The sequence below is a fragment of the Bos grunniens genome, chromosome X (genome assembly GCF_055505025.1).
Source record: "Bos grunniens cultivar Pamir isolate PY7600 chromosome X, Bosgru_T2T1.0, whole genome shotgun sequence".
In the NCBI taxonomy this organism is placed as follows: Eukaryota; Metazoa; Chordata; class Mammalia; order Artiodactyla; family Bovidae; genus Bos; species Bos grunniens.
Window position 1 is genome coordinate 142339620 of NC_141194.1, and position 22408 is coordinate 142362027.

The following is a 22408-nucleotide window of genomic DNA, read 5'->3' on the forward strand; positions in this document are numbered from 1 at the left end:
TGGACTGTGAAGAAAGCTGAGCACCGAAGAATTGATGCTTTTGAACTGTGGTGTTGGAAAAGACTCTTGAGAGTCCCTTGGACTGCAAGGAGATCCAACCTGTCAATCCTAAAGGAGATCAGTCCTGGGTGTTCATTGGAAGGACTGATGCTGAAGCTGAAACTCCAATACTTTGGCCACCTCATGCGAAGAGTTGACTCATTGGAAAAGACTCTGATGCTGGGAGGGATTGGGGGCAGGAGGAGAAGGGGACGACAGAGGATGAGATGGCTGGATGGCATCACTGACTCGATGGACGTGAGTCTGAGTGAACTCCAGGAGTTGGTGGTGGACAGGGAGGCCTGGCGTGCTGCGATTCATGGGGTCACAAAGAGTCGGACACAACTGAGCAACTCAACTGAACTGAATATTAGTAAAATAAAACTGGGTTTGGACAGAGGTCATAATCTTTTCATTTTACCAATTAAGACCTTGTCATTCTCCTCCTACTACTAATATTAATAATAGAAATAATATCTGAAGCTTATAGAGAAAGATTACCACGTACCATATACTATTCTCAGTCTTTCAATGAATTACCTGATTTAATCCTCACAAAAATCATATTTAGTAGGCATTATTGTTTTCCCCATTTTGGAGACAAGGAAATTGACAAAAGAAAGGTATTGTAAATTACTCCTGACTCTGCTGAAAACCATTATAGTATATTGTCTCTCATCTGTGTTTAATAAAAGATATTTTTTAAAGAAACCATCAAAGGACTTCCCTGGGGGTCCGATGGTTAAGACTCTGCACTTCCACTGCAGGGGGCATGGGTTCAATTCCTGGTTGGGGAGCAAAGATCCTGACTGCCACAGTGTGTGGCAAAAAAAAACAGATAAGAAAAGAAAAAAATAAACCATCAAGCACAGCCAGAGGCCCTGATCTCAGAATTTAGGAATAACCAACTAACAGCACGGACAGTTCTGGGTTTGTCTTGGGCAAAGCAAATACTGTCTCTCTCTCTCCCTTTTTGCAGTTTACTGTGAAAGTACTAATACATGCTTTGAGAAGTAAACGTCTAGATAAATACTGAGACCTTGACCCAGTGACTGGCACATAAGAATACAGTACATACCAGCTGCGACATTTATCATTGTAATTCCTTGTGGCACAACCCTGCAAACTAACCTCTTGCTGGGAGGAAACTGAGTAAGGCAACTATGGACTCTTGCTGTTACTGAGGTCAGGTAAGTTTCTGTAACTGACGACACCCTCCTTCCCTCAGCTGCCTCCAATTTCTCCTCCTTGAATGAACTGAAGCAGAGGAGTTTTACTTCCAATTGGTTGATATTGTTGTTGCCATCAGTTCTGTTCAGTTGCTCAGTCGTGTCGGACTCGTTGCAATTCATGGACTGCAGTAACTGGGCTTCCCTGTCCATAAACAACTTTCGGGGCTTGCTCTAATTCATATCCATCAAGTAGGTGATGTCCCCTTCTCCTCCTGCCTTCAATCCTTCCCAGCATCAGGGTCTTTCCAATGAGTAAATTCTTTCCATCAGGTAGCCAAAGTAATTGGAGCTTCAGCTTCAGCATTAGTCCTTCCAAAGAATATTCAGGACTGATTTCCTTTAAGATTGACTGGTTTGATCTCTTTGCTGTCCAAGGGATTCTCAACAGTCTTCTCCAACACCACAGTTCAAAAGCATCAATTCTTCGGCGCTCAGCTTTCTTTATAGGCCAACTCTCACATCCACATATGACTACTGGAAAAACCAGAGCTTTGAGTAGACGGGCCTTTGCCAGTGAAGTCATGTCTCTGCTTTTCAATATGCTGTCTAGGTTGGTCACAGCTTTTCTTCCAAGGAGCAAGTGTCTTAATTTCATGGCTGCAGTCACCATCTTCAGTGATTTGGAGACCCAAAAGATAAGTCTGTTATTGTTTCCATTGTTTCCCCATCTATTTGCCATGAAGTGATGGCATGGTGTTCCTTTTTTGAGTGTGGAGTTTTAAGCCAGCATTTTCACTCTCCTCTTTCATTTTCATCAAGAGGCTCTTTAGTTCCTCTTCACTTTCAGCCATAGGGGTGGTGTCATCTGTATATCTGAGGTTATTGATATTTCTCCTGGCAATCTTGATTCCAGCTTGTGATTCATCCAGCCTGGCATTTTGCATGATGTACTCTGCATATAAGTTAAATAAACAGGGTGACAATCTACTCGTTTCCCAATTTGGAACCAGTTCACTGTTCCATGTCTGGTTCTAACTGTTGTTTCTTGATCCGCCTTCAGATTTCTCAGGAGGCAGGTAAGGTGGCCTGATATCCCCATCTCTTGAAGAATTTCCCACAGTTTGATGTGATCCACACAGTCAAAGGCTTTGGCATAGCCAATAAAGCAGAAGTAGATGTTTGTCTGGAATCCTCTTGCTTTTTCTATGATCCCACAGATGTCAGCAATTTGATCTCTAGTTCCTCTGCCTTTTCTAAATCCAGCGTAAACATCTGGAGGTTCTCAGTTCACATACGGTTGAAGCCTAACTTGGGGAATTTTGAGAAATACATTGCTAGCATGTGAGATGAGTGCAACCGAGTGGTAGTTGGAACATTCTTTTGCGTTGCCTTTCTTTGAGATTGGAATGAAAACTGACCTGTTCCAGTCCTGTGGCCACTGCTGAGTTTTCCAAATTTGCTGGCACATTGAGTGCAGCACTTTCACAGCATCATCTTCAGGATTTGAAATAGCTCAGCTGTTGCCATAGCAGCACTCAAACTTTCCATCTGAAAACCCTAGGGAACAGGGAGTCATAAACTTCTTCTGAGGCTTCTGCTGCAGCTGCTTGCAGGTTGGATGGCCACTCAGGTATTTATTTATTTATTTTTCACTGAAGGATAATTGCTTTACAGGATTCTGTTGGTTTCTGCCCAACATCAACATGAATCAGCCATAGGTGTACATATGTCCCCTCCCTCTTGAATCTCCCTCCCACTTCCCTCCCCATCCCCTCTAGGTTGTTACAATGCCCCTGTTTGAGTTCCCTAAGTCATACAGCAAATTCCCAATGGCTATCTATTTTACATATGGTAATATATGGTTCCATGTTCCTCTCTGTATGCATCATGCCTTCACTAAGGTATTGAGGGTTAGTAAGGGAGGGCTCCTCAAAAGTCATCGGCAGTGGTTCTCCCCATTCATCACCCAGACCCCAAACTTGACCATGCTCTTGACCTCTCACACCCATTCTGCCAAATAGCCTCTCATCAGGAAGGTAAAGGGAGAAAAGGAACTAGGAAAGGACAGGGCGTGCTGCTGTGCTAAGTCGATTCAGTCGTGTCCAACTCTCTGTGACGCCATGGACTGTAGCCCAGCAGGCTCCTCTGTCCGTGGGATTCTCCAGGCAAGAACACTGGAGTGGGTTGCCATGCCTTCCTCCAGGGGATCTTCCTGAGCCAGGGATAGAACCCCAGTCTCTTATGTCTCTGGGAGTGTTCTTTACCCCTAGCACCCCCTGGGAAAGGCCCTTAGGAGAGAGGATCAAGAATGATGTCTCTCACTCATATGTGAGAATAAAATCCCATCCTTTTCCTTCTCATGTTGGAGCACAGGGCTCCATGAGGGGGTTCTAAATAGGACCTTTCCATAAATAAACACCCTGCCTCATTGGCTTGGCCTTAGACGTCTTGGATTTGGTTCCAAGTCAATTCATCAAAAGCCATCATTTTACCAAAAGTCAAGACACAATGACCAAATGAACAAGTGGGTCATTCTTTGAAGGATTAAGTTACTATATGACTAATGTGCCAGAGCTTACCAAACCTACTGACTTACCAAAAACTTTATTGTTGTTTTATGTATTTATTTCAACTTGTTACTTAACATACAATAATGCACATATTTAATGTATATAGTTTGACGAGTTTGGATATATATATAAAACCATGATACCATCACAATGTTATTTAAGAGAAGAAATAGTCTGTTTTTTTAAAATATTCTACTTATTTATTTTTCCGTGCTGGGTCTTTGCTGTGGCAGGAGAGATCTTCCATTTCCTTGCAGCGTGTAGGCTCTTTAGTTGCAGCATGTGAACTCTTAGTTGCTGGGTGTGGCATCCAGCTCCTTGACCAGTGTTCCAACCCGGGCCCCCAGCATTGGGAGTGCAGAGTCCCAGCCACTGAACCACCAGAGAAGTCCCAATGCTGTTATTTTTAAATCCAGAGTTTAATGCGGTTTCCTTTGGGAATTGGCATGGCCAAGTGCCGGTGCCAGCCGGCAAAGTCGATCAGGTCCCGAGAACGTGCACGGCGCGGCTGAGAAAGAAAACTACAGCAAAGGAATACTACAACAAAGATGGGGTCGAGAGGTTCAGACACATCTCCACAAAGGGAAGCGGTCTGACACCGACTTTATTCAGCATCTTATATTTATACAGGAGAGCGTGAGAAAGACAGGACAGTTAACTTTTTTCTTGGTTGACCTATACATCTTACAAACAGTTACAAGAAATCTTGAGAGCATGGGAATGGCACCCTGTTATTATTTCTTACACCAGATAACATTTCCCTGTGCGTGAGAAGTTTGCCCAGAACTCCAGGTGTCTGCAGTAAATAAGCACCTAATCTCTGGGGTGGTGGGACAGAGAGCTATGTTTGCAAGCAAACCCTCAACGACTGAGGCAGCTCCCAGAGCTGTGTCCTTCAGACAAAGGACCCCGTTCTCACGGGCAGCTCCCCGCAGCCAAGGGCTGGAGAGAGCCAGTTCCATAAGGTTCTGGGCCTGGACACTCCCCCTCCCCATTCTTTAGTCCCTCCTTCCTCTGGGATAGGCAACTGGAGAAGACTCTCTTCCTCTGCCAGCAAATGATCCCCTCCTCGATCCCAACCCCCAGCTACAAGGGGAATTTGGCTGATGGCCTTCTCCTTCTTCCTCACATACCCTTTCCTGGGCGGTTTCCACCTGGGAATTCCATTTGAAGAAGAAAGGCAAGGTCTTCCTGCTTCTCTTAAATAATGTGATTATACTGCATCAGTGCTCAGGGACCACTCCTCCTGGCTTGAGGCAGCACTCAACCAAGAGCCTTCTTTGCAGTGTTAAATTAGCTGGAACCCAGGTTCTCCCCAGGATGTTGAAGGTGACAAAATATATCTGGAGGCCACATGATCAACTCTGAGCTGGGGAAGGAGGGCTAAGCTTTCCACCTCTGGGAGAAGGGAGGGAGACTGGAAAGTCTCACACTGGCCTAGACAGAGTTTCCTCTTGCATTTCCTCTACAGAGCCAGGAACTCCCCCTCCTGCTAGAGTGGTTTCTATCTGTGCCCCCACCCCACCCCGCATATCCTCCGCAAAAGGGAAGGTGGTGAACAGAACTGGGAGAGAACCAGATGAACACCCAGCTCCCTCTCCTCCATAAAGCCCTATAAGCAGCCCCTGTAGAAGTGGCCCTTGGGGTCCTTGCCTCTGACCTCATCACCATGAATGTGGCTCAAGCCTGCTTTGGAACACATTCTCCTCCCTTGAAGACTCAAGCGACCCGTCTTGCACATCTAGGTGGTCCCAGTGGTGCAGGGTGGGGGAAGGACGGGTGTTGGAGATGAGGGTGGAAGCGAATGGATGGGTCTCGGTACACCCCTCCTGGGCACGTGGGAAACTTCAGAGATGTGTGTGGTCTACTGATGGTGACTGTGGAGCAGCAGTTTCCATCAGATGCACTAACCCCATGTGACACACAGAACAAATATGGAGAGAATTCACTACTTTATTGAAAACACAGAAAACGGGCCCTAAAATAGTGGGTCAGTGACTCAGCATGTGTATGTAAGACACTTGGCAGGCACTTGGCAGGCCCTGTGTGCTTGATGCTGAGGTATCGGAACTTCAATCTGGCTCAAAGGCACTTTCGACAAAGCTGTCATGGAGACCATTCAAGAGGAAACGGGGCTACAGAAAGGCCACCGGTGGTAGGGGACCAGGCAAGGCCGTGAGGGCAGCCGGAGTGAATGGAGGGTGGTAGAATCCAGGGCAGAGGAGGCAGAAACAGCGGGGGTAAGGGCAGCATGGGCATCAAGGGCGGCCTGGGGGGCATGGAAGGCAAGGGTATCAGCTCCAGGGGCATCGGCTCCAGAGGGACCCAGACCCAATCCGGCTCCTGAACGAGGACGGTGTTGCAGGGTCCACCCCTGTTGCTGACCACACGGTGGGCCGGGAGCAGGGGCGGCGCATCTCTGAACCTCAGTGCTCTCTGACATTTCCTCCACCTGGTCCTTCTGTGCTTAAACCACACCTCCAGTCAGAGAGAAAAAGGGGGCTGGGTTAGTACATGGACCAGTTAATGTCAGACAGGAAAAAACGGAGCAGGGAAATCTTGGTGACTTGAAGATGGGAAACTACACCAGGAGAAGAAGCTATTTCCTTCTGGTTAAAATTTTTTAGGACATTTACTTAAAGGCCCTCCCATCAGCCCCCCTACCCCCCACCCCCAGCAAGTGAGCACTGATGATGTGCCTGGCTCTGGACTGGCTTCTCGCCTTGTCTCTCCTCCCACCTATTACTATTCGTGCCACTAACGCCACTCACTAGGCAGGCGCACCTTCGTGGTGGGGGAAGTTGAGCACATGATAAAGTGGGTGCCTTTTAAAATCATACTGAGAGGAACGGGACCCATTTTGAATGACCCATCTTTGGTGCACAGTAAATAATCAATAGGCACGGGCTGGGTTTGTAAATAAAAGCTGTCCTCAGGGACTGCTGTGACGGTTATAGAGACGGAGCTGGTGTTGTCAGTGAGGTTTGGTCGTGGGGGCCCAGGAACTCTGTGGTTCGTCTGCTGACACCAGTGGAGTGGAAGCCCTGGACACAGCCTCAGTACCAGACTGCAGATCAGAGAGGTTTAGACTGCTGCTGCTTAGTGGCTTCAGTCCGTCCAACTCTGGGCGACCCTATGGACTGCAGCCTGCCAGGCTCCTCTGTCCGTGAAACAAAGTCGGCCCAAATTGACTAACATTCTTAAAATCTCGGCCGGCCAAGAGATGGCGGGGAGGACGCAACCACTGTTGCCTTTCTCAGCTCTGCACTCTCCACCCTGCCCCGCCCTCCAAATTTGCCCAGGCTCAGGACCCAGTCAGCTCCTTCTGCTCTGGGTGCGGCTGCAGGACCTTGGACCAGAGTCTCTCATGCCCAGCACAGCCCTGCTCTCTAGGTGCTGCCTCTCAACCAGGAGAGCCTCATTGTCCCCTCATGATTAAGGCAAGAGCATGCAACCTGCATATTAGGAAGAGAATTGACAAACACGTGGGTCAGGATTCACAAAATGGCTCCTTCCGAAATATGAGCCAACTTTCAACAACTAATAGAAAAACCTGTGCTGTGGGTGCCACTGCTCCCTCAGCATCCCACTTGTTGGAATTACATCATATTTAATGTTTTTGGATGTTTTCACTCTGCAAGTTTTACATGAAACCAAAGGCCTCCTCTCTCTATTGCCTCATTTTTCCTCTCCCATCTTAGTATCTGGGCCCTTCTGATGCATGAATAGGTAGTCTTAAGGAGCCACATTAATAGAGCTCATTTTGGAGGGGGGGATAGAGTGTACCAGAGATCAAATCTGCATAAAGATAAGCAAAATGCAAAACTGGCTAACTGAAGTGCTGGTGGCTACTACTTCCATATTCCCAGTACTGCTTTCATAGAGTAACTCTTGCTGTATGTGAAAACAAGGGGAGGTGTGCATTAAATATTTCTTTGGGAAATTCGTGCCACAGAATTTGGAAATAGATGGGAACATTCTCTCTTTTCCCTTATTTGTTTCCTGTGGGTCCTGTTCCCCTTCAGAACTCCACTAAGAGACCACTATGTAAACCCCGGAGAAGCATGTCACCAAAACTTCAGGTTTTCTTTCCCAGTGAACTTGCTTTGTCTTCATGAGAGAGCAGACGCCTGGGCCTCCCAAGCCCTGGCCAGACCTGACTGTGAGCCCAGCCCCTGGCCTCGGGCTCCCAGCCTTGCTTTGCAGACCCCCACCCGCACCCCCACCCCGACCAGGTCTGCAGCCCGCATCCATCACTGCCCTCACATAGGGACTCTGCAGCAAAGCAAATAATAAAACCTTCCTGATTTTTCTTCCTTCCTTTCTTAATTTTATACTTTAAAAAAATATTCCCTTGATACAACTTACTCTGTTCTAAGAACAAATATTCAGTTTCTGTGCCTGGAGGTACCAAGTAGTCATTACCATCTAGGTAAATGGGCAAGTACTTCAAATTAACACAAGTAATGTTAACACAAATTAACACAAGTCCATGGTTGAGAGCCATGGACCATGGGCCATCAGAGAGAAATTCTTCAAAACCAATCCCTGAAAATAGTATGAAAAGGGCAGAAAAAAATCCTTAGACATTAGAAATTGCTCAAAATAATATTCACTCATACATCGGGTAGTTTCATAATGTTGCATATATGCAGTATCTCCAATAAATATAGTAATAGTGTCCAATTTTCTCAAACTCACCTTTCTAGGTCAGTGGAAATTTACTCAACTTTTTAAAATATATATATTTAGAGAAATTCCTAAGGGTTGCAAACCTTTCCTTCATCTCCATCATAATGCACAACCTACTTTGTTAGCAATGTTTTCAGGCTGCACTTCAAACAATTTGAGAAAATTAAAATTACAGCTGAAACTCTACACTGTTGTGAGTGTGAATATGGGTGTGCTCAGTTGTGTCTGACTCTTTGCAACCCCACAGAGCCTGCCAGGCTCCTCTGTCCACGGTATTTTCCAGGCAAGAATACTGAAGCAGGTTGCCATTTCCTACTCCAGGAGGTCTTCCTAAAATAGGGATGGACCCCACGTCTCTTGTGTCTCCTGCGTTGCTCTACCAAACACACAAAAACAACAGCAGGAGGATCCGGCACTTGGAATTTTAAATCATGCCCCTCCCCATCAGTCTCAGCTAAACTAAACGTACATTTGTTGCTCATATGTTGCGTCCTGAGGTGAATTATTCCCTTACCCAAATGCCTGAATACTTGAAAATTCACTCCTTGCAGAAAGAGCTCATGCCTGGCTTAAATATTTTAAATAATTTACTATACTTGGACCCCTTGCATGCTTAGTCGCTCAGTCGTGTCTGACGCTTTGTGACCCCATGGACTGTAGCCCACCAGGCTCCTCTGTCCATGGGGATTCTCCAGGCAAGAATATTGGAGTGAGTTGCCACTCAAGCGGTGGACCCCCTTAAAACCCAGCTATCTGGTGCATTAATTTAAATAATTCCCAAGTCAGACTCAGTCCCAACATGAGTCCACAGAGAATTGCCCCCTAAAGGAAATCAGTGTTAGAAGGAGTTTACTTTACTGAAGAGGTATCTATTCTGGCCCCAAAGTCCCAGAAGTTCCAATCTTATTTCCCAAACATAATGCAGGCTACAAACACAAACCAAAGTGAGAATGTCCAGGATAAGGTATCCAGTTCCTGAAGTGGGTTTTAGAATGGCTGTTACGCCAAAGTGCTTTTTTTGTTTACTCACCAGTATTCTATGTTCAGTCACTCCCATGCATCTTGCAAGCTCCTGTCTGAGGGGGAATAATTACAAATATTCAGCATTTGACATTATGCATGAAATGAAATATATGTTGTACATTTCTCACTATTTAAGATATTTACTCAGAGAGTAGCCAAGATAACAGCATAAGAAAACTCTGAGCTTACTTCCTCCCTTGGGCACACCAAAATTACAACTATATACAGAGAGGCTATTGATGAGAATGACCTGAAAGATGACCAGACAAGATCTTCCACAGCTACAGATATAAAGAAGGAGACACAATAAGATGGACAGGAAGGGTGGAGAAGGGGTATAGTCAAGACTCACACCCACAGGTCAGCAACTCATGTGTCCTGGGCTTAGTCACTCAGCTGTGTCCTACTCTTTGGGACGCCATGGACTGGATCCCACCAGGCTCCTCTGTCCATGGGGATTCTCCAGGCAAGAAAACTGGATTGGATTGCCAAGCCCTCCTCCAGGGGATCTTCCCAACCCAGGAGTCAAACCCAGGTCTCCTGCATTGCAGGTGGATTCTTAACCATCTGAGCCACCAGGCAACCAATACACAGGAGGATAATTATAATTGAAGAGATTCACCACAAGAAGCAAGGGGTCTGAGCACACTAGATTTCCTAGCCTGGGGTCCTGTGCTGGGAAGATAAGCTCTCAGAACATTTGGCTTTGAAGACCAGCAGGGCTTCCTTTCAGGAGACCTGGAGCTGTGAGAAATTGAGACTCCACTCTGAAAGGGTGAACCCAAAGTCTCACATGCTCTGGGACCCAGGGCAGAAGCAGTGATTTGAAAGGAGCCTCGATCAGACCTACCTGTTGATCTGGAGAATCTCCTAAAGAGGCAGGAAACAACTACAGCTCACCCTGGGGACACAGATGCTGGCAGCAGCCATTTTAAGGTGCTCGTTGGACCGTGAGCACTCTGCTGCTGGCAAGGGCCAGTTTGAAATCCTCCCTCTAGATTATTAGTACTGTGACCCAGCCCTCCCCCCAGTCTATTGGCACTAATCCTGGCACACCCCAAACCAAGCCGCTAGCCAGGCAGGGTCACAGCCTCACTCAGCAACAAGTCATTTGCCATAGGAGCTTCTGAGTCCCCAGTCACCCAAGAACCACGCTTGCCCACCAGAGGTCCCAGGACCCAGCCCCAAACACCGGTGGGCCAGCAGCCTATGCACTAGGCAATGCCTGGTAACCACCAGACCAGGGGTCCACCCATGGTACTCAGCCCACCACAACGGAAGGGCTCATACAGCCCGTATAGAAAGCACTCCTGGAGCATATAGCTCTGATGACCAGAGGAAGTGACAGAGTGTATTTAATGTGACCAAAGGGGGAAAATCTACAGCAAAGAATACTCTACCTGGAAAAGCTATCATTCAGAGTTGAAGAAGAGATAAAGACTTTTAGAGACAAGTAAAGCTAAGTGTTCAACACCACTAAACATGATTTACAAGAAATATTAAAGGAACTTCTCTAAGCAAAAAAGAAAAGGCTATTAACACAAATAAGAAAAGAATAAAAAGTAAAGTTATAAGCTTTTACACAGCAAAGGAAGCCATAAAGAAAACGAAAGTCCATAGGTTTATGAAACAGAAGAAAGTATTCGCGAACGATGCAATTGACAAGAGCTTAATTTTCAAAATATGCAAACAGCTCATACAACTCAATAACAATGACAAAACAACTCAATCAAAAAATGAGACGACCTAAATTGACATTTCTCCAAAGAAGACGTGTGTGTGTGTGGGCACATATGTGCTCTATCGTGTCCAACTCATTGTGAATGTATGGGACTGTAGCCTGTCAGGCTTCTCTGTGCATGGAATCTCCAAGACAAGAATTCATGGGGTCACAAAGAGTTAGACACAAAGGTGCACACACACACACGTGTCTTCTTTGGAGAAATCTCTGTTTTGGTCTTCTGCCCCTTTTTTGATTGGGTTGGGTTTTTGTTGCTGTTGTTATTAAGTTGTATGAGCTATTTCTGTATTTTTTAAATTAAGCCCAGATATTTCTTCAAAGAAGACATATAGACGGCCATCAAGCACATGAAAAGATTCTCAACACTGCTTATCAAACATCTGGGCATATATCTAGAAAAGAGCAAAATTCTAAGTAGAAAAGATACACATACACCAATGTTCATAATGGCACTGTTTACAACAGCTAAAACATGGAAGCACTCTAAGTGTTCATCAACAGATGAATGGATAAAGATGAATGGATAAAGATACAAAGATTCCATTGTATGTGTACACAATGGAATATTACTCAGCCATAAAAAGAAGGAAATTCTGCCATTTGTAACCATGTGGGTGGACCTGGATAGTATTAGGCAAAGTGAATTAATTCCAACAAAGACAAACATTATAAGATATCACTTTACATGCAGAATCACAAAACAGTACAAATGAACTTTTTTACAAAACAGAAACAGATTCACAGAGGTAGAAAACAAATTTATGGTTTCTGAGGAGGGGGAATAAGTTGGGAGTATGGGATTAACAGATGCACACTACCATATATAAAACAGATTAAAAAAACAAGGATTTACTGTATAGCACAGGGAAGGCTAGTCATTATCATATAATAAACTATAATGGAAAGAATCTGAAAAAGAATACATATACAAACATATGTATATGTAAGCATAACCGAATACACTAGCTATATAAACCTCATGGTAACCACAAACCAAAAATCTATAATGGACACACATACAACAAAAGAGAAAGGAATCCAAACATAACACTAAAGAAAGCCATCAAATCACAAAGGAAGAGAGCAAAGAAGAAGAAAAGAACAAAAAGAAAAGAATTAACAAAATGGAAGTAAATATGTACCTACCAATAATTACGTAAATATACATGGAATAAATGCTTCAATTAAAAGACACAGAGTGGCTGACTGGACACAGAAACAAATCCCACATACACGCTGCCTACAGGAGTCTCCCTGCTGATCTAAATACTCAGACAAAAAGTGAGAGGATGCAAAAAGGTATCCCATGCAAATGTAAATCAAAAGAAAGCTGGGATAGGAACACTTGTATCAGATAAACTTAGTCTTTCAAACAGAGACCTAACAAGAGACAGACATTACATAATTAACATAGAATCAACTCAAGAAGATGTAACAACTATAAATATATAGACACCCAACATAAGAGCACCTAAAATACATACAGTAGGTACTAACAAACATAAAGGAGAAACTGACAGTAAACATGATATTCAGGACTGTGACACCCCACTTACATCACCGGACAGATCATCCAGACAGAAAATCAATAAGGAAACACTGATCTCAAATGACATATTAGACTTAATGGACTGATAGAGCATCCCATCCAAAAGCAGCAGAATACACGTTGACATTTTAGGAATGTCGACATTTTAGGAATCAATAAACTAAGGTGGACTGGAATGGGTGAATTTAGCTTGGATGACCATTATATCTACTACTGTGGGCAGGAATCCCTTAAAAGAAATGGAGTAGCCATCATAGTCAACAAAGGAGTCCGAAAGGAAGTACGTGGATGAAATCTCAAAAACGACAGAATGATCTCCGTTTGTTTCCAAGGCAAACCATTCAATATCACAGTAATCCAAGTCTATGCCCTGACCAGTAATGCTGAAGAAGCTGAAGTTGAACAGTTCTATGAAGAACTACAAGACCTTCTAGAACTAACACCCAAAAAAAGATGTCCTTTTCATTATAAGGGACTGGAATGCAAAAGTGGAAAGTCAAGAAATACCTGGAGTAACAGGCAAATTTGGCCTTGGAGTACAGAATGAAGCAGGGCAAAGGCTAACAGAGTTTTGTCAAGACAATGCACTGGTCATAGCAAACACCCTCTTCCAACAACACAAAAGAAGACTCTACACATGGACATCACCAGATGGGCAATACTGAAATCAGACTGATTATATTCTTTGCAGCAGAGGAGTTCTATACAGTCAGCAGAAACAAGACTGGGAGCTGACTGTGGCACAGACCATAAACTCCTTATTGGCACATTCAGACTTAAATTGAAGAGAGTAGGGAAAAGCACTACACCATTCAGATATGACCTAAATTAAATCCCTTACAATTATACAGTGGAAGTGACAAATAGATTCAAGGGATTAGATCTGATAGACAGAGTGCCTGAAGATCTATGGACAGAGGTTCATGATATTGTACAGGAAGGAGGGATCAAGACCATCCCCAAGGGAAAAAAAATGAAAAAGGCAAAGTGGTTGTCTGAGGAGGCCTTAGAAACAGCTATGAAAAGAAGAGAAGTGAAAGGCAAAGGAGAAAAGGAAAGATATACCCATTTGAATGCAGAGTTCCAAAGAATAGCAAGGAGAGATAAGAAAGACTTCCTCAGCAATCAATGCAAAGAAATAGAGGAAAACAATAGAATGGGAAAAACTAGAGCTCTCTTCAAGAAAATTAGAGGGGGCGGTCCTAAGATGGTGGAGGAATAGGACTGGGAGACCACTTTCTCCCCCACAAATTCATTGAAATAACATTCGAGCGCTGAGCAAATTCCACAGAACAACTTCTGAATGCTGGCAGAGGACATCAGGCACCCAGAAAAGCAGACCATTGTCTTCAAAAGGAGGTAGGACAAAATATAAAAGATAAAAAGAGAGACAAAAGAGGTAGGGACGTAGATCCGTCAAGGGAAGGGAGTCTTAAAAAAGAGAGGTTTCCAAACATCAGGAAATACTCTCTCTGGTGGGTCTGTGGGGAGCCTTGGAATCTCAGAGGGCAAAATAACAGGGAAAAAAAATAAATAATTAAAACCCACAGATTACGTGCCCAACAGCAACTCCCAGTGGTGCGACAGCCCAGAGGCTCGCATCCCCCACCAGCAAGCAGCGGAGGGACAGGGAGAGGTGGATGGCATTGCTTAGGATAAGGACCAGGCCTGAATGCCCTGAGGGCAATCTGAGGGAACTAGCTTGAGATAGCAACCCAGACTGTGGGATAGTTATCCTGTGATCCTGCAAAAAGCCCTAACCACCTCTAGGCAAGCTCACAGAACAAAGGACTGAGCAGAGCTAGCTGGCTGTGGACCAGTCCATACCCCACTGGAGACAGGCAGGCGAGGGCAGCCAGAGCTGGAAGGGGGCAATCGCAGCCTCAGAGAGGCATCCTATACCAAACTGCAAGCAGATTTCATTGCTAACCAAGACTTCTTGGGATTGTGGATGGTCGACATGCACCGGGAGGGTCGCAGCCAGAGATCAGCTTCCCAGAAGAGAGAAGGCGCGCCCGTTGTACACCCAAAAAACCGAGCGGCTGGGACAGAGGAGGGGATAAGTCACAGCCTTCAACTGGGGGCGACTACGCGCGCCAAGGACCTGGTCACCTGAGCTGCTCGGACCTGGGACGGGCGCAAAAGCAGGCCCAACCAAGTCTGCGCCTTTGCAGAGTACCCGAGAACCTGAACCTGAGCAGCTTAGACCTGGGAAGTGCATGCAAACCAGGGCCCGCATCAGACAGTTCCTGGCAAAGAAACCTAGAGTCTGAACAGTGTAGACTGGGAAAGCACACACGCCGTGAGCGGAGCAAACCCAGTGTGGCTTAATAACTGAACACACGCAGTGATATTTGTTTGCAGTGTTCCTCCCTCCCCAAAGCACGACTGAACAAGCGAGCCTAAAAAAAAAGTGACCACCACTGCACCCCTTGTATCAGGGCGGAAATTAGACACTGAAGAGACCAGCAAACAGAAGAAGCTAACATAAAGAGAGGGAACCACTTTGGAAGTGGCAGGTGCAATAGATTAAAATCCTGTAGTTAGCACCGATATATAGGAAGGGGCCTATCCATAGACAGTGAGAAGTACAAGCCAGACCAAGAAACTATCTGAAAATGAACTGACCCCACACTGTCCACAACAGCTCCAGGGAAAGTCTTAGATATATTTTTACTTTTATCATTTTTAAATTAAAAAAATTTTTTTGTTTCATTTTATTTTAATTTTATTATTTTACTTTTTTTGTTATTTTTAAGTCCCCATTACTCGTTTAATTTTCATTTTTATAACCTACTATTACCTTAGGGGAAAAAAAAAAGAAAGGCCCTATTTTTAAAGCAAACTTCATATATATATATTATAATTTCTGTGACTTTGTGTTTTGCTTTTGTTTTGTTTCATTTTTGTTTTTGTTTTTTTTTAATATTGTATTTTTGAGAATATAACCACTAATCAAAATTTTTAATCTTTGCTTTTTGGTATTTGTTATCAACTTTGTAACTTTAAGAACCCAATCTTCAGTACCCATTTTTACTTGGGAGCGAAATCACTGGCCTGACTGCTCTCTCCCCCTTTGGACTCTCCTTTTTCTCCACCAGGTCGCCTCTATCTCCCCCCTCCCCCTTTCCTTCTCTACCCAACTAGGTGAATCTCTTTGTGTGTTCTGGGCTGTGGAGAACACTTAGGGAACTGATTACTGGCTGGATCTGTCTCTCTCCTTTTAATTCCCCCTTTTATCATCCTGGCCACCTCTGTCTCCTTCCCCCCTCTTCTCTTCTCTGTGTAACTCCATGAACATCTCTGAGGGGTCCAGACTGTGGACAGCACATAGGGAACTGATTACTGGCTAGCTTGCTCTCTCCCCTTTTGATTCCCCCTCTTCTCCTCCTGGTCACTTCTATCTCCCTCCTCCCTCTTCTCTTCTCCATGTAACTCTGTGTAATTCTCCAGGTGTCCCTCACTGTGGAGAAACGTTTCATCATTAACTTAGATGTTTTATCATCAGTGCTCTATAGATGGAGAAGTCTTGAGGCTACTGTAAGAATAATACTGAAAACCAGAGGCAGGAGGCTTAAGTCCAAATCCTGAGAACACCAGAAAACTCCTGAATCCAGGGAACATTAATCAATAGGAGCTTATCAAACGCCTCCACACCTACACTGAAACCAAGCACCACCCAAGGGCAGACAAGTTCCAGAGCAAGACATACCATGCAAATTCTCCAGCAACACAGGAACATAACCCTGAGCCTCAATATACAGGCTGCCCAAAGTCACACCAAACCCACTGACATCTCAAAACTCATTACTGGACACTTCACTGCACTCCAGAGAGAAGAAATCCAGCTCGACCCATCGGAACACTGACATATGCTTTCCTAACCAGGAAACCTTGACAAGCCATGCGTCCAGCCCCACCCACAGTCAGGAACCTCCACAATAAAGAGGAACCACCAACTGCCACAAAAGCCACCCCAAACACAGCAATATAAACAAGATGAAAAGACAGAGAAATACCCAGCAGGTAAAGGAACAGGATAAATGCCCACCAAATCAAACAAAAGAGGAAGAGATAGGGAATCTACCTGATGAAGAATTCCAAATAATGATAGCAAAAATGATCCAAAATATTGAAAACAAATTGGAGTTACAGATAAATAGCCTGGAGACAAGGATTGAGAAGATGCAAGAAAGGTTTAACAAGGACCTAGAAGAAATAAAAAAGAGTCAATATATAATGAATAATGCAATAAATTAGATCAAAACACTCTGGAGGGAACCAACAGTAGAATAACAGAGGCAGAAAATACAATAAGTGAGGTAGAAGATACAATGGTAGAAATAAATGAATCAGAGGAAAAAAGAAAAACGAATTAAAAGAAATGAAGACAACCTCAGAGACCTCTGGGACAATGTTAAACGCCCCAATATTCGAGTCATAGGAGTCACAGAAGAAGAAGACAAAAAGAAAGACCATGAGAAAATACTTGAGGAGATAATAGCTGAAAACTTCCCTAAAATGGGGAAGGAAATAATCACTCAAGTCCAAGAAACCCAGAGAGTCCCAAACAGGATAAACCCAAGGCAAAACACCCCAAGACACATATTAATCAAATTAACAAAGATCAAACACAAAGAACAAATATTAAAAGCAGCAAGGGAACAACAACAAATAACACACAAGGGGATCCCCATAAGGATAACAGCTGATCGTTCAATAGAAACTCTTCAGGCAGGAGGGAATGGCAGGGAATACTTAAAGTGATGAAAGAAAATAACCTACAGCCCACATCACTGTACCCAGCAAGGATCTCATTCAAATATGAAGGAGAAATCAAAAGCTTTACAGACATGCAAAAGCTGAGAGAATTCAGCACCACCAAACCAGCTCTCCAACAAATGCTAAAGGATCTTCTCTAGGCAGGAAACACAAAAAGGGTGTATAAACTTGAACCCAAAACAATAAAGTAAATGGCAATGGGATCATATTTATCAGTAATTACCTTAAATGTAAATGGGTTGAATGCCCCAACCAAAAGACAAAGACTGGCTTAATGGATACAAAAACAAGACCCCTATATATGTTGTCTACAAGAGACCCACTTCGAGACAAGGGACACATACAGACTGAAAGTGAAGGGTTGGAAAAAGATATTCTGTGCAAATAGAGACCAAAAGAAAGCAGGAGGAGCAATACTCATATCAGATAAAATAGACTTTAAAACAAAGGCTGTGAAAAGAGACAAAGAAAGACACTGCATAATGATCAAAGGATCAATTGAAGAAGATATAACAATCATAAATATATATGCACCCAGCATAGGAGCCGGAGAAGGCAATGGCACCACATTCCAGTACTCTTGCCTGGAAAATCCCATGGACGGAGGAGCCTGGTACACTGGGGTCCATGAGGTCGCTAAGAGTTGGACACGACTGAGAAACTTCACTTTCACTTTTCACTTTCATGCATTGGAGAAGGAAATGGCAACCCACTCCAGTGTTCTTGCCTGGAGAATCCCAGGAACAGAGGAGCCTGGTAGGAGGCCATCTATGGGGTCGCACAGAGTCGGACATGACTGAAGCGACTTAGCAGCAGCAGCAACATAGAAGCACCACAATATGTAAGACAAATGCTAACAAGTATGAAAGGGGAAATTAACAATAACAAAATAATAGTGGGAGACTTTAATACCCCACTCACACCTATGGATAGATGAACTAAATAGAAAATTAACAAAGAAACACAAACTTTAAATGATACAATAGATAGTTAGACCTAATTGATATCTATAGGACATTTCATCCCAAAACAATGAATTTCACCTTTTTCTCAAGTACACACGGAACTTTCTCCAGGATAGACCACATCTTGGGCCATAAATCTAGCCTTGGTAAATTAAAAAAAAAATTGAAATCATTCCACGCATCTTTTCTGACCACAATGCAGTAAGATTAGATCTCAATTACAGGAGAAAAAACTATTAAAAATCCCAACATATGGAGGCTGAACAACATGCTGCTGATCAACTAAAAAATCACAGAAGAAATCAAAAAAGAAATCAAAATATGCATAGAAACAAATGAAAATGAAAACACAACAACCCAAAACCTACAGGACACTGTAAAAGCAGTACTAAGGGGATGGTTCATAGCAATACAGGCTTACCTCAAGAAACAAGAAAAAAGTCAAATAAATAACCTAACTCTACACCTAAAGCAACTTGAAAAGAAAGAAATTATGAAACCCAGGGTTAGGAGAAGGAAAGAAATCTTAAAAATTAGGGCAGAAATTAATGCAAAAGAAACAAAAGACACCATAGCAAAAATCAACAAAACCAAAAGGTGGTTCTTTGAGAGGATAAATAAAATTGACAAACCTTTAGCCAGACTCATCAAGAAACAAAGGGAGAAAAATCAAATCAACAAAATTAGAAATGAAAATGGAGAGATCACAACAGACAACACAGAAATACAAAGGATCATAAGAGACTATTATCAGCAACTATATGCCAATAAAATGGACAACTTGGAAGAAATGTACAAATTCTTAGAAAAGTACAACTTTCCAAAACTGAACCAGGAAGAAACAGAAAATCTTAACAGACCCATCACAAGCACAGAAATTGAAACTGTAACAAGATATCTTCCAACAAACAAACCCCAAGACCAGACGGCTTCACAGCTGAATTCTATGAAAATTTAAAGAAGAACTAACACCTATCCTACTCAAACTCTTCCAGAAAATTGCAGAGGAAGGTAAACTTCCAAACTCATTCTATGAGGCCACCATCACCCTAATACCAAAACCTGACAAAGATGCCACAAAAAAGAAAACTACAGGACAATATCACTGATGAACGTAGATGCAAAAATCCTTAACAAAATTCTAGCAAATAGAATCCAACAACATATTAAAAAGATCATACATCATGACTAAGTGGGCTTTATCCCAGGGATGCAAGGATTCTTCAATATCCACAAATCAGTCAATGTAATACACCACATTAACATGTTGAAAAATAAAAACCATATGATTATCTCAATAGATGCAGAGAAAGCCTTTGACAAAATTCAACATCCATTCATGATAAAAACCCTCCAGAAAGCAGCAATAGAAGGAACATACCTCAACATAATAAAAGCTATATATGACAAACCCACAGCAAACATTATCCTCAATGGTGAAACATTGAAAGGATTTCCCCTAAAGTCAGGAACAAGACAAGGGTGCCCACTCTCACCACTACTATTCAACAGTTTTGGAAGTTTTGGCCTCAGCAATCAGAGCAGAAAAAGAAATAAAATGAATCCAGATTAGAAAAGAAGAAGTAAAACTCTCACTGTTTGCAGATTATATGATCCTCTACATAGAAAACCCTAAAGACTCCACCAGAAAATTACTAGAGCTAATCAATGAATATAGTAAAGTTGCAGGATACAAAATTAACACACAGAAATCCCTTGCATTCCTATAGACTAACAATGATAAAACAGAAATTAAGGAAACAATTCCATTCACCATTTCAATGAAAAGAATAAAATACTTAGGAATATATCTACCTAAAGAAACAAAAAGACCCATACATAGAAAGCTATAAAACACTGGTGAAAGAAATCAAAGAGGACACTAATAGATGGAGAAATATACCGAGTGCTTGGATTGGAAGAATCAATATAGTGAAAATGAGTATACTACCCAAAGCAATCTATAGATTCAGTGCAATCCCTATCAAGCTACCAATGATATTTTTCAGAGAACTAGAACAAATAATTTCACAATTTGTATGGAAATACAAAAAACTTTTAATAGCCAAAGAAATCTTGAGAAAGAAGGACAGAACTGAAGGAATGAACCTGCCTGACTTCAGGCTCTACTATGAAGCCACAGTCATCAAGACAGTATGGTACTGGTACAAAGACAGAAATATAGATTCATGGAAAAAAATAGAAAGCCCAGAGATAAATCCACACACCTATGAACATCTTATCTTGACAAAGGAAGAAAGAATATACAATGGAGAAAAGATAATCTCTTTAATAAGTGGTGCTGGGAAAACTGGTCAACCACATGTAAAAGAATGAAACTAGAACACTTTCTAACACCATACACAAAAATAAACTCAAAATGGATTAAAGATCTAAATGTAAGACCAGAAACTATAAAACTCCTAGAGGAAAACATAGGCAAAACACTCTCTGACATAAATCACAGCAGGATCCTCTATGACCCACTTTTCAGAATATGGGAAATAAAAGCAAAAATAAACAAATGGGACCTAATTAAAATTAAAACCTTCTGCACAACAAAGGAAACTCGAAGCAAGGTGAAAAGACAGCCTTCAGAATGGGAGAAAATAATAGCAAACAAAGCAACGGACAAAGAACTAATCTCAAAAATATACAAACAACTCCTGCAGCACATTTCCAGAAAAATAAAAGACCCAATCAAAAGTGGGCCAAATAACTAAACAGACATTTCTCCAAAGAAGACATACAGATGGCTAACAAACACATGAAAAGATGCTCAACATCACTCATTATCAGAGAAATGCAAATCAAAACCACAATGAGGTACCATTTCACACCAGTCAGAATGGCTGCGATCCAAAAGTCTACAAATAATAAATGCTGGAGAGGGTGTGGAGAAAAGGGAACCCTCTTTCACTGTTGGTGAGAATGCAAACTACTACAGCCACTAGGGATAACAGTGTGGAGATTCCTTAAAAAACTGAAAATAGAACTGCCACATGACCCAGCAAACCCACTGCTGGGCATACACACTGAGGAAACCAGAATCAAAGAGACACGTGAACCCCAATGTTCATCACAGCATTATTTATAATAGCCAGGACATGGAAGCAACCTAGATGTCCATCAGCAGATGAATGGATAAGAAAGCTGTGGTACATATACAAAATGGAATATTATTCCGTCATTAAAAAGAATACATTTGAATCAGTTCTATGAGGTGGATGACTGGAGCCTATTATACAGAGTGAAGTAAGCCAGAAAGAAAAACACAAATACAGTATCAGTTCAGTTCAGTTCAGCAACTCAGTCGTGTCCGACTCTGCGACCCCATGAATTGCAGCACGCCAGGCCTCCCTGTCCATCACGAACTCCCGGAGTTCACTCAAACTCATGTCCATCAAGTTGGTGATGTCATCCAGCCATCTCATCCTCTGTCGTCCCCTTCTCCTCCTCCCCCAATCCCTCCCAGCATCAGAGTCTTTTCCAATGAGTCAACTCTTCGCAGGAGGTGGCTAAACTACTGGAGTTTCAGCTTTAGCATCATTCCTTCCAAAGAACACCCAGGACTGATCTCCTTTAGAATGGACTGGTTGGATCTCCTTGCAGTCCAAGGGAGTCTCAAGAGTCTTCTCCAACACCACAGTTCAAAAGCATCAATTCTTTGGCGCTCAGCTTTCTTCACAGTCCAACTCTCACATCCATACATGACCACAGGAAAAACCATAGCCTTGACTAGACAGACCTTTATTGGCAAAGTAATGTCTCTGCTTTTGAATATGCTGTCTAGGTTGGTCATAACTTTCCTTCCAAGGAGTAAGCGTCTTTTAATTTCATGGCTGCAATCACCATGTGTAGTGATTTTGGAGCCC

The 22408-nt window shown here is 42.9% G+C and overlaps 1 protein-coding gene across 1 annotated transcript in view; it reads right to left on the bottom strand.

Moving 5' to 3' along the window:
* Positions 1-4331: 4331 nt before the first annotated feature.
* LOC147341533 (uncharacterized) overlaps positions 4332-22408 on the bottom strand; it is a 29706-nt gene continuing 11629 nt past the window's right edge. The window contains exons 3-4 of the mRNA XM_086389772.1: positions 9504-9549; positions 4332-6259 (exon numbers count right to left, since the gene is read on the bottom strand). Coding sequence (XP_086245898.1) covers positions 5888-6259; positions 9504-9549 — 418 coding nt within the window. The 3' untranslated portion in view covers positions 4332-5887. The remainder of the gene's footprint in view (positions 6260-9503; positions 9550-22408) is intronic.